The sequence below is a fragment of the Rhinatrema bivittatum genome, chromosome 4 (genome assembly GCF_901001135.1).
Source record: "Rhinatrema bivittatum chromosome 4, aRhiBiv1.1, whole genome shotgun sequence".
In the NCBI taxonomy this organism is placed as follows: domain Eukaryota; kingdom Metazoa; phylum Chordata; class Amphibia; order Gymnophiona; family Rhinatrematidae; genus Rhinatrema; species Rhinatrema bivittatum.
In genome coordinates this window covers 55,579,501-55,592,500 of record NC_042618.1, presented here as the reverse complement: position 1 = coordinate 55,592,500, position 13,000 = coordinate 55,579,501, and the positions used below count along the sequence as shown (strand labels likewise).

At 43.9% G+C, this 13,000-nt stretch overlaps 1 protein-coding gene across 3 annotated transcripts in view; it reads left to right on the top strand.

The window, feature by feature from the left end:
* Positions 1-8,097, top strand: part of SNAPC1 (small nuclear RNA activating complex polypeptide 1) — a 40,374-nt gene extending 32,277 nt beyond the window's left edge. For all 3 annotated transcript variants that reach the window (XM_029598151.1, XM_029598153.1, XM_029598152.1), the window contains exons 8-11: positions 1,258-1,320; positions 4,181-4,325; positions 5,471-5,563; positions 7,045-8,097. In XM_029598151.1, the coding sequence (XP_029454011.1) occupies positions 1,258-1,320; positions 4,181-4,325; positions 5,471-5,563; positions 7,045-7,079 (336 nt within the window). In that variant the 3' untranslated portion in view covers positions 7,080-8,097. The remainder of the gene's footprint in view (positions 1-1,257; positions 1,321-4,180; positions 4,326-5,470; positions 5,564-7,044) is intronic.
* Positions 8,098-13,000: the final 4,903 nt, after the last annotated feature.

Sequence of the window (13,000 nt, the reverse complement as noted above, 5' to 3'; positions counted from 1 at the left end):
GGAAAATTGGTTCTTACCTGCTAATTTTCATTCCTGTAGTACCACGGATCAGTCCAGACACCCGCCCTGGCTGTTTTCTAATTCTGACTCATCCGCTCGAAGTTTTTTCACTAACAGAGTTTGGAAATATCTACTTCATATCAGAACCATAAAGCACCGGAAGTATCTACCAGATAGATATATATCTAAGAGCGGTTCTTTCCATTGTTTGGTTTTTCCAATTACGGTTCGAATATTACATGTTCTTGTTACTTGCTTGATCTTACGCTGGTTAACTTACTTTTCTGCTTTGATAACGTTTATACTGAAGGGACACAGGGGGAGCACTGTCCTGATATAGGATACCCTTTGAGTTTTTCTGTTGGACAGGAGGCTCAACCCACTGTCTGGACTGATCCGTGGTACTACAGGAACGAAAATTAGCAGGTAAGAACCAATTTTCCTTTCTTGAATTCAGTCATATCTGCCCAGGACCCTCCCTATGCTGCCAGTCTCATCTTCCAGCATATATTCATTCTGCCATTATGCTACAGAAAGTGAAGGTGTTTTTTTGTAAATATGGTCAAACAAGTGAGTTCCTTACAAATTTATAAATATTATTCTCTGCATGTCTGTTTGATAGTTCTGTTAGTGTGCAATTTGGGAGTCCTCTGGGGGAAAAAACCAAATGTTCTGAGGTTTTGTTTCATGTTGAATATGGATATTATATTCTCTGTACTTAGCTTGTTACAGGCTGAGATCAGCACGGATGCATATAAAGGATGACATCAGCGAACCTGTTAGTCTCTGTTTCCATCTGCTGGTCAGTGGGCATAGTCCATTCTTCTGGGCTGGTCTGACTGGATTCAAGGAAAGGAAATTATCAGGTAAGAAATTTTGCCTTTCGTGGCCCTCTTGGATCCAGATAGAACTTTATTCATTGGATGTTAGGGAGCTTCTTTCTGTACTTCTGCTCTGATGACGTATAAGACAGAGAGATTGTGGTATTACAGCCTTCCTCTGCTGCAGATAGGCTCAAGCCTTTACAGAACCAGAGGAAACTGTGCGATCCTGAACCTGCCCTGCTGAACATAGCAGCCAAAGGCTAGTCCAAAGTCTGTGAATGCTGCTGCTACGGCCACCACACTTCTGGCCAGCTCCGGTAGCAATGAAATGGAACTGAGCTCCACTTTATAATGTCACCAGTTCACACTGTTCAATTCTCAGGGACAACTTTCATTGCCATCAGTACATTATGTTTTTCAAACTATTTTGCAGGGTTCTGAAAGAGCACATGCATTGGCTAAACTCAAATCTAAGTCTCATAGTGCTGTCTATCAGGTGAGACCATTTTTAAACATACGGTAAATACAAATATTTATATACCTAGTTTTGCTGTCAGTTAATGAATTTCCCCAAATAATTTTCTGTTCATTACGTTTTCACTCTTGTTGCCATCAATGTTTGGTCATCGCCAAAACTTTTTACTGCCTTGCTTTGTAAATTACAGAAATGCAAGCCGATACAGTAAAAGTCGCGGGAGAGCGGGCGATTCAGTAAAAAAAAAAATTCAAATTAGGGCCCATGGTAAAAAGAGGCGCTAGGGGCACTAGCGCATCCCTAGTGCCTCTTTTTGGACAGGAGCGGCGGCTGTCAGTGAGTTTGACAGGCAACGCTCAATTTTGCTGGCGTCGGTTCTCAAACCTGCTGACAGCCACGGGTTCGGAAACCGGACGCCGGCAAAATTGAGCGTCCGGTTTTTGAGCTGTGGGCCGTTTTTTGTTTTTTTTTAATTTTTAATTATTTTTAACTTTTGGGACCTCCAACTTAATATCACTATGATATTAAGTCGGAAGGTGTACAGAAAAGCAGTTTTTACTGCTTTTCTGTGCACTTTCCCAGCGCCAGCAGAAATTTAAGCCTACCTTTGGGTAGGCGCTAATTTCTGAAAGTAAAATGTGCGGCCTGGCTGCACATTTTACTTACTGTATCGCGCGGGAATGACTAATAGGGCCTTTGCATGTTATGGGCGCTATTAATCTCCCGGGGGGGGGGTTGGGCGCGCATTTTTTATGCGCTATTACCTCTTACTGAATAAGGGGTAAAGCTAGCGTGTCAAACGCGCGTCCAAACGCGAGTTAACAGTGCGCTCCGCCGGAGTGCACTGTACAGTATCTGAGTTGTTCTGAGGGAAGGTATGGGGGGGATGGGTTCAGGATTTTGTAAAGTCTTGTGGTTAGGGAGGGGGAGGGAAGGGTTTAAGGTTAGGTCAGTTTGATAACTTTCAAAGGATGTCACTCCTGGAACCTCATTGTGCCTCAGAACCCAGGCATGGGGGAATGCTGGAGACTGTGGTCGTACTGGAAGAGTTACTACAAGGGGTTGGGGGTTGAAAGGTTAGGCAAAGGGGATGAGTTATGTGGATATGTATCGCCTATATTTGTGTTCTTGATACAGATTCTGTATTGTGTACTCTTGTGAGTGGCCTTTTGCTTCTTCTTCAATAAACATTTCTATAAAAAATAGAGTATATGAAAGCCAGGTAGAACAACTGTAACTTTTTAATTGTAGGAACCAAATTCTGCAATGTTTGAGAAAGGGCACTGCCAAGTAACGCGTGCAAGATTAGCGGGAAATGTTTAAAATGATCCAGCTGCCTAGCAAAGATGTTAGGAGGCTGGATTAGTTCCTTCGAAAAATGACTGCTATTCAAATTCTGGGCAATCCTGGGGGTGGGGTTAGGTTGGGGGAAGGGATTTAGCCAGCCAGCACTATCCCCATGTGCCGGCTCTATTATGGCTGGTTAGAGTTAAGCCAGCTCTCAGTTGCAAATGAGTCAATTAGCCGGACATTGCCAGCTATCCTGACTGCTCAGCGCCATTCTGAAAATGCACCCTTTGGAGCACTGCATGCATAAGTGATGGCCTAGAGTACAAATACTTTTTCTTTGTATTTGCTTAGTCCAGTGTTACCTTTTCACATTCAGGCCATACCTACATTAATAAGAATATAGTGTGGCACACCAGCCTCCACAGAGCTGGTAGTGTGTATGTGGACAGGACTCATAGGGCTAAGGAAGCACTGAAAGCCTCACTAGTCTCTTCTCCAAATTTTAAAATAAAGGGAGAGGGAGCAGAGATGCATCCAAATCGATCCCAATGGACCGGCTCCCCTAGAAGGGAGAAAGTTGGTGTGGTGTGAGCTGCCGGCTCAGTTAGTTGCTTTGGCTGCTGCATGTGGCTGCCAGAGCTCCGGCACTCAAAGTGAGTCAAATTCAGGGCTCAGTGCACGCATTCCTTGTCTCGCTCCACCTGTTGCTAAGACAAAGGCAGGCAGGATTCAAAACAGAGAATAGGAGGAGGTGCTGTGCTGCACAAAGTGGGTCCCAGCTAATCATGGCCTGCATGCTGCCAAGGCTCATGCTGTAGCCAGGGAGAAGAGGCATGCGTGATTACAAGATGTTCTCCAAAGAAGCTTCTACAAACGTAAGAGCCACTGCTGATGTCTCTTGTTGCTGTGAGGTGCTGAGAGCAGAGCCCTTGTGCTTACTTGGATCTGAGCATCAGGCAGTGGTGACTTTTCGTTGCAGATCTGATCAGGTCTGAACGCTCACCCATTGGGGGAAACACTGGCTTGGTCTAACTAGCATTCCCATTTAAGAAGGCAAAAGAAATGTGTACTGTTAACTGGGCAGAGGTGTTTTTTCCTTTCTTATTTAAGCCATTTATTCCATTCCACATCTGTCCCTAAAATCTGATATCAAAGATATTGTACTTGCTGACTGCATTGGGCAGTAGAGCCTTGTATATTAGCAGTGCCAGCATCTCATGTGACACCCATTCCAGGGTGTAACCTAACCTCCTGAAGTACTGCTCTTTCAGGAGGGTCCAAGGGAGAGGGGGGTACATCTTCAGACTGCTAGGGAGCAGCAGCATGCATATAGGGAGCAGCTGTTATTCGTGTCCGCATTAGAGCTGCAGTTTCAGTGGCATTGCTTGTGTAATGGATGCTGTTCAATGAATCTGCAACTCTGTGTGCTAAAAACGGCCTTGCCTTGTCATATTGCAGATTCCATACGTAAGCACTAGGTGGCCTAACCTTTACTCCGTGACTTTGGTGCCTTGTTGTTTTCTCATAGTGCCTAGATTTTGCCATTCACTAGTTCTTTCTGGGTTTTTTTGGGTTTTTTTTAACTGCTCAGGCTTCCAAGTCAAGAAGGCATCGTCAAGCTAAACTAGAATCTTCTGAGTCTGGGTCAGATCTTGGAGAAATGAAGGGACGAAAGAGTAAAAGAAGCCAAAGACAAGGGCAACCAAGGACGGCTAAAAAGGCAGCAGGACTCCGAGGTAGGCCTTTAGTCATGCAAAGGCCATGACAGAGGAGATTCAGCAAAGGAGACAGATGTCTGATGCGCTCAGCTGGAAAAAGTCAGTTCTCCCCTGTAATAAGGCATATGCAGAAGACAGTTGTCAGAGCCGGGTATCTACGTAAATAGGTATTTATCTGGGTGGATTGCCCTGGGTGAAAATTACCTCCCCAAACAGAATGATTAAAAGTGTGCAGCGGTTTATACAGTGTTTTAAAAAGAGGGCATTCCCAGGGGTTCAGGGTCGGGGGAGTAAATAGCACATGTATGGGGTGGTGTTTTCTTTTTAATTTTCAAATGCACGAGCACTGTTTCACCCTTGTTCAGCCAACCTCACAAATAGCAGGAGCAACTTTACCATGTGCACCTTTTAAGAGGAAACTATTTGTGTAGGTTCCCTTTATGCACACACACACACCTTCATAGCCAATTTTCCAAGTGTGCGTGTACTAAAGGCTATTCAGAATGGCCCCTATTATAATGTTCAGGATATTGTTTAACTCTGGCAAAGCTCTGAATCTCTTCTAGGCTTTTTCACCTCCACTGTATGAAAGGACCACCTTTCCCCCCCCAAGCCAGTGCTGTTCAGGGTGTCCTGATCATGAGCTGGCATTGCTGCCGTCTGTATAACCTAGCATGGCGCTGCTGAGCAGTCATACACAGAAGAACTCGTTACATAATTTTAGTTTTTAAAGCAGGGCTGGAGAGCCTCCATCCCTTGAGGGCCACATTCCTGGGAGCATGTTTAGGTCAGTGGAGGGAACACGGCACTTATGCATTCAGTTGTTTAGATGTATGCACGCGGTTTTGCTCCTGATTGGCCGCCCCCACAAATAGCATGCTCCTGATTGGCCGCTCCCATGAATAGCACGCTCCTGCCTGGCCGCCCTTTTTCACACTTGCACTGTGCATTAGCTGGTTTTCAAAGGGAAATTATTCTGGTAGCTGCAAGGTATGTGAATTTTGCTTGCAGAATTTCCCCCATAGAAAGCAAGTGACAACAGCTGTGGTTGTTCTGGACTACGAAGGACTGGCTTGTGGCATTTTTTTTTCATTGGTGCCCACGGTTTTGTCATGCAGTGTTTATCATCCTATAAAATTTCTCATATGCTGCTCCTTTTGCAGAGGATGATAACAAATCGGCCCTTAAGGGAACCGTCGGTGGGCGTCTTAGTATGCCGATAATCACAGAGGAGGAAGGGAGCTCCAGTGAAGAAGGTACGGTCCTGCATTAGCTGTACATTGAACTCTGGGATTCAGCTGCTAGTCCTTCGTCTGTCTCCTTTCTACCCTTTATTTGCTCCCTGGTGAAATGTAGCTGCTGGGATCCTGTGTGCTGTGTGCTTAGTGAGCTTATAATAGTCTGGTAATTCAAAGCCTTTCTGTACATCTCCTGCCCTGTGCTGTGAGCAGTGTCTCTCCCGGTCACCTGAGGATGAGAAGGCTGCTGCTCGACACATGGTGCAATCAGAGTTTGATTTTACCCCCACCTCTCGTGTGGGCTTCCTATTCATTGTCACTGGGCTGGCCCTTCCTATCGTCTTCTGACACCCAACATGTCCAATGTTTTCTTTTGCTTGTTGTTTTTTGTTTGTTTTTTTTCAAACTATTCCTATGGATGAATTTGAATTATTGAAAGCGAAGTAATTTTAAACAAAAAGAAAGCAGTCCTGATGAGCTGTAGGCAGATTCAGGGGGAAGGAGGGGGAGAGGAGGGGGAATGGTGGAGAAGGAGGGAGGGAAAAGAGAGAGATGGGAGGAGAGAGAAGAGAAGGCAAGAGAGGAGTTGAGAGTGAGGAAAGGTGAGAGGGGAGGGTGTGAAGGGGAAGAAGAAGGGAGACAAAGGACAGAAATAGGGAGGAGGTGGTGGAGTAGTGGAAGCTGCTGTGCACTGTTAGTATGGGGGGAAGGAGGGGGTGGGCAGGGGTGAGAAGAGAAGGGTGGGGACAAGGGGGATAGTGGGGCAGGGTGAAGAAAAGGGCTGGACCCAATAGGCAAGGGAAGGAGGATCCGAGGGGCAGGAGGTGAACAGAGGTTGGGGGGGACGGGGGGGACAAGGAGACGGCAGGGAGGAGAAGAGAGAGGAGGAAGCTGTTGGGCGGCACAGCGTATAGAGAACAAGAGAGGATCTGGGCAGAGAGGGGAGAAGAAGGGGTAGTGAGAGGGGAGGATACTGCTGGTGTCTTCATTGGGAGCGGGAAATATTCTGTTAGGACTGCAGACTTATCCTTTTTAGAAAAAAAAAAGTAGCCACAGCCTTCCCTCCTAAGGATCATCCCTACAATTAGAATTGCCACCTGGCCTCCCTGTCTTTCTTGCCTTCCTTCCCTGCCTCAATCTATCTTGTCCCTTCCTCTCTGAGTATTGTGGTAAAAAGAAAAAAAAAAGGCCTGTCATGCTTTGTATGGCTCTGGGTTCATCCCTCCTTCTTTGGGTGCTTGTACAAATTTTCAGAAGTTTGGGGGCACTTGCTATTTAACCCATTATGTCCTAATGTCCTATTTAGAGGACAACTTCTTAAAAGGTTTTGGGATATAACTGGTTAAAATGTTGAGAAATGCTGATCTACAGTGTAATTCCCAGCTAAACCTTTGATCCACGGTAACTGATTCTCCGTAGGCAATAAACCTTGTGTTTTTTATTACCAGACATTCTGTACCTAAAATACTAAATCACATCTTTCATTATTTTATCATCAGTGTCTCCACACCCGAAGAGGAGAAGAAGGCGTTAAGCATCAAGATGGTGAAGCTTTGCAGTTCAAAAATATTTAGTTAAGAGAGAGAAACATTTTGGACACTGGAATGTGCAAATAAATACTTTTTTTTTTAATAGTGAATTTTGTAAAATATGGAGTCACATCATTCAAATCTGGATCCAAATAGCGACCACGCATCAAGAAAGTATTAGACACACAGGAAAGAGATCTGTGACCCCTCTGTTCATTTTATTTCACTTGTCAGGCTGAAAATAATCGGATGTTGTGGGAGAGGGGAGCCATGCAGATTTAAAATGCAAAGCTTTCTCCCTTGCAAGCCTTGGTTAAAAAGTATAGCGTTGATGCTACTGTGTTTTTATGCAAGGGATAGAGTGGAGCCACTGTTTTATTTACCAGAATTCTGTTTTCCACTGTAAAATATGTTAGCCTGACAGGAATGTGATAGAACATTAAAATAAATATCTAAACCAGTAGTTCCCAAAACTGCCCTGAGGACCTCCAAGCCAGTCAGGTTTTCAGGACTTCCACAGTGAATATGCATGAGAGATAATTGCAATTAGTGGAAGAGCATATGCAATTACGCCTCACGCATATTCATTGTGATTATCCTGAAAACCACACTGGGTAAGGGGTACCTAGCATAGGCTTGGGAACCACTGACCTAAACTTTATACACTAGATCAATTGTAATTTCTTTTGGTGACTTTCCAGTATTCACATGATCAATGGGTAGCAGATTGCTTGCCTCTCTTTACAAAAAATGTGCTGCTATAACCATTTTGGATAATGGTTATAACAGCAAAGTAAAGGCCTTGTCTGTTCTGCTTAAAAGGTTTTTTAATATACAAGGAGAATGTATACCATCTTCCCCCTGCTCTGCTGCATGTACCAGTTTAATATACACTGAGAATGTATACCATCTTCCCCCTGCTCTGCTGCATGTACCAGTTTAATATACAGTGAGAATGTATACCATCTTCCCCCTGCTCTGCTGCATGTGCCAGTTTAATAAACAGTGAGCATGTATACCATCTTCCCCCTGCTCTGCTGCATGTGCCAGTTTAATATACAGTGAGAATGTATACCCTCTTCCCCCTGCTCTGCTGCATGTACCAGTTTAATATACAATGAGAATGTATACCCTCTTCCCCCTGCTCTGCTGCATGTGCCAGTTTAATATACACTGAGAATGTATACCATCTTCCCCCTGCTCTGCTGCATGTGCCAGTTTAATATACACTGAGAATGTATACCCTCTTCCCCCTGCTCTGCTGCATGTACCAGTTTAATATACAATGAGAATGTATACCCTCTTCCCCCTGCTCTGCTGCATGTGCCAGTTTAATATACAGTGAGAATGTATACCATCTTCCCCCTGCTCTGCTGCATGTGCCAGTTTAATATACACTGAGAATGTATACCATCTTCCCCCTGCTCTGCTGCATGTGCCAGTTTAATATACACTGAGAATGTATACCATCTTCCCCCTCTCTGCTGCATGTACCAGTTTAATATACAATGAGAATGTATACCATCTTCCCCCTGCTCTGCTGCATGTGCCAGTTTAATATACAGTGAGAATGTATACCATCTTCCCCCTGCTCTGCTGCATGTGCCAGTTTAATATACAGTGAGAATGTATACCATCTTCCCCCTCTCTGCTGCATGTACCAGTTTAATATACAATGAGAATGTATACCATCTTCCCCCTGCTCTGCTGCATGTACCAGTTTTCTGGTGATGCCCAGGTACTCGGAATGAAATAGCCGATGTCTTCGGATAGAAAGCCACGTTCCTTTTAATTTGCATGTCCAGTTTTTGTGCTATAAGTGTTTAGTGGGAAAACAGTTATATATGAAGTATATGCATAAAGTAGGCAACAAAATTGCATATCAGCAATGCACCTAAAACTTTAACTGTGATAGTTAGAAAGCTCCCATCTGCCAGTGTGCACACCCTCTCCTATCCCCTAAAGGCCTTGATCCAGGCTGCTGTTAGACCTACTGCAGTAGGGGAAAGAGTCCTCTGCAGCAGTGGGAGCTGCGTCCTACCTTGTCACCACCTGCTGGTTTTTGCTTGCCACTGGTGCCTGTATTTTTGGAATGCTATTGGACATTTAAAGTTGCAGCTATGTTGGTTACCCACAACATCTGAAATGAGCCGTGATGATACAAGGTGAGTATTCTCAAACTCATTTTTTTAAAAACATTTTATTTATACCATTTTTACCATGTTATCACAAGAGTACCTTGTTTAACAGCAGAATTGAAGTTTCAGAATAATAACAAACGTACATAAAAGCCTTAAGGAAATGAAAAAAGAAATCTCAACCTTTAGTCCTCAATCTTAAAATAGGAGGGAGGAGAAACAAAGAAATGGCTGGCAAGAGAGAACACCCGATCACATGAAAAAAAAAAAAAGGTTTTGGCAGTAGCAGAAGATTCAGAAACCGACACATTACACTCTACCAATCCCAAATCTATTATAGTCCCCTGTTGGCCCACACAAGATTTTCTGATCTAAAAAGGCTTTTAGTTGCTCTGGCATGAAGAGAACATAATTGACCTGTGCATCAATAACTAAGCATTTACAGGGAGAGTCTTTTGGCGCACAACTAAAAATAATCTCCTCTTTTCCTCAGTACACACTATTACATCGAGAAATACCCAAATACACTGACCCATAAATTCCTCTCAAATGTTTTAAAAATCTGTTTGAAAATCCAGGTCCAAGACTTGTTTGAACACAAAAAAAAATGCAAGTAATGTAGCTCTGTTGGGTTCTTCAGATTCAGTGCTTCCCAAGAATTTCCATTGAGTTCTGGGTAACCCCCAATGTATAGGCAGTAGCATTCTGTACTTGTTTCTTAAAAGACAAATAATGTACTTTTTTAATGGTAGAACAGCCTCAGCCAGAATAGCAAGAATCTGAATGAAATGCATCTTAAGAGTTTCCATTGGAAAAACCTGAGCCACCCTAGGAAAAATTACAAAATGAAGATTCAGTTGTCTGACCAGGTTTTCCCATTGCTCCAATCGCTTGTGAGCTAGTCTTATCCTGAATCAAGGAAACATTAACAGTTTTGACTTCTTTGATTTCATCATTTATCGCCATACTGTTTTTTGTTTTTTTTATTAAGTTCCCTCGAGGAGGTTTTTCCAACTCTCTCCTGGGGGCGCACCTAACCACTCAGGTTTCCAGGATAGCCATAATGAATATGCATGATATAGATTTGTATACACTGGGTTTCAATATACGCAAATCTATCTAATGCATATTCATTGTAGCAATCCTGAAAACCTGACTGGATAAGTGTGCCTCTAGGAGAGGGCAGGGAAACACCACCACCACACACCATCTGATGCTCCTGTTCCTCCTATAACCATCTCTGGTCCCGCAGCTCATCCCTTGGCATCATCAAGTCATGATAAGCTTGTTCCAGAGCCTGCATGCTGGGGATATGAGACCAGCAGTAGAGAGTTGGGAGGGGTGACAGTAATCTCTCTAGTCGGGTCAAGCGCCTCTTTGCTCGATGTGGCAATGGAAACTTCCTCCTTACACCGCAGACCCCTCTCCAAAAACGGATCCATGTTCCTGTGAGTCAGAGGAGTTGAAGCTATAGCATGCATAGGTCCCTGGTGAGACCTCGCTTGGAATACTGTGTACAGTGCTGGAGACCGCACCTTCATAAGGATAAACAGGATGGAGTCAGTCCAGGGGTGGCTACTAAAATGGTCAGGGTCTTCATGCTAAACCATATGGGGATAGACTTAAAGATCTAAACATGTATACCCTAAAGGAAAGGCAAAATAGGGAAGATATGATAGAGACATTCAAATATCTCAAAGGTTTCCATGCACAGGAGCTGAGCCTTTTTCAGTGGAAAGGAAGTTTGAAAACAAGGAGTCATGAGATGAGATTTAAAAAGGGGTAGACTCTGGAGTAATCTTAAGAAATATTTCTTTACAGACTGCGTGGTGGATGTGTGGAACAGCTTCCCAGTGGAAGTGGTGAATACAAAAACAGTATCTGAATTCAAGGAAGTATGGGATAAATACAGGGATCTCTAAGGAAGTAATGAGAATTATAATGCTAAATTAATTAGACTGATGGGCAGACTGGATGCCTCATATGGTCTTTTTCTACTGTCATGTTTCTATGTAAAGCTTGTATCTTGCCCTTTCTCTTGGGAGGCATCTCAGGCAAAAAAGAGGAAGAAGCTTAAGAAGAAGAAGTATACTGAACAGAGATGCTTTGGGGAGTCAAACCGACATCTGACTCCTCCCCCAAACTCATTTTAAAACTTGAAGCCAGTTTTGGCCCCCTGCCAGTTTAGCATAATTTTATAGCCCCTTAGCATGTATAAGGGGCTATAAAATTATGCATTTTTTGGTCTACAAGAGTTAACACTTAACAAGAGTAAAATCCAGAGCAATGTTAAACCCACCATATGCTAATGCACACCTTTTAAGGCCATAAATGTAAATAATAATCTAGCAGTACATAAATGTACTAAATGTTCAAATTTCTATTTATTAAACATCTAAAGCAAAGTTTTAAAATGTTAAATATTTTTATAGCGCCTCTACATGACATCTTCAAAGATTTCAGTTTTTCACTGCATTTATCATCAATCTGATGTCCTATGATGTTTCCTCTTTAGTCAGATGCATGGTTTTATGCTCCCCTACCAGCAGATGGAGACAGAAATGCTGGTGTGCAGACATCACCCCATATAGATTCCTGTGCTGACCTCAGCTTTCCAGTATTCCTGTATTCTCTGTCTCTAGCAGATGCTTAGCTCATGCTGAGAGCTTAGGCTGACTGAAGAGAAATCAAAAGAGGATGGGGCTGTTCCTGGGATAAAAGGCCTGTTGGGCTGATCCTCCCTGGTTGAGCTGAGCTGACTTTGGGAAGGGGGGAGGGGGAGGCTTTCAGGGAGCATTGAGGTGCACCTGAATTAGGCACTGGCTGATGGGGGCTTCTTCGGCCCTGCCTTCTACAACATACTCCCTCCTTCCCTTTCTTCCTCTCACCTTGCTCTCTTCTTATTTGAGCTGCTCCCTCCCTCCTCCTGAGAAGATTAGTAAAAAAAAAACAAAAAAAAAAAGCCAAGTGCAATGTTTTGGACAGTGCCAGGCAGTTGCAATGTAGCTGTGATCAGCTGCAGAGAAGTAGGGGGGAGGCAGGCATAATCTGAGTACCTTGGGAGGGGGGAGCATGTCTGGGCTGATTGAGCACAGTAGTCTCTGTGGTATGTTCAGGTCTCACATGTGCTGGCACTGGGAGCAGCAACATGTGCCGATGTTACTTGGAAGAAGGGGAAGGAGCTAATTGATAGGACCTACAGCTTAGGTGGATCTTCCCTTAGTGAAGCCAGCCTCAAAAGATGTTCCCACTGGGGTGTTGTCTGCTGCAGTGGGAATGGTAGCCATCATAATTCAGTGTGATCCATTAGGGGAGGCTGAAATGGGGTCTCCTGTGCTGCAGCATATACTCCAGGGAGAAAAACAGGTTTGTTCAGGTACAAGATCTTCTGGGGACATTCCAGTTGGTTCAGCTAGTATGTCCACGATGTCAGTGTCTTCTCTTCCCAGAGTTTTTGCAGCTTTTGCATCAAGCCTTTTGTTTGGGACAGAATGAAGGTCTGGGGAAAGTAACAGGAAAACTTTATCCCCTTCTTGCAGAAGAAAAGGAGAAGCTAAGGGCCTCTTGGTTGGATGCTTTGTTTTGTACAGTTAAACAGAAGACCACTATTTCTGTGGTAGCAAGCATGGTCCTCAAAGATATTCAGGATCTAAAGATTGATTCTTAACTTAAACAAGCCTTTGAGGCCTCTGCATTGGTGCTCCAAATGGCAATCTCTAGTGGCTTTTGTGGCCTATGTTGGATTCAGCAACTCCAAGAAGGATCCTGTGGGCCTTCTGGAGTTTAGA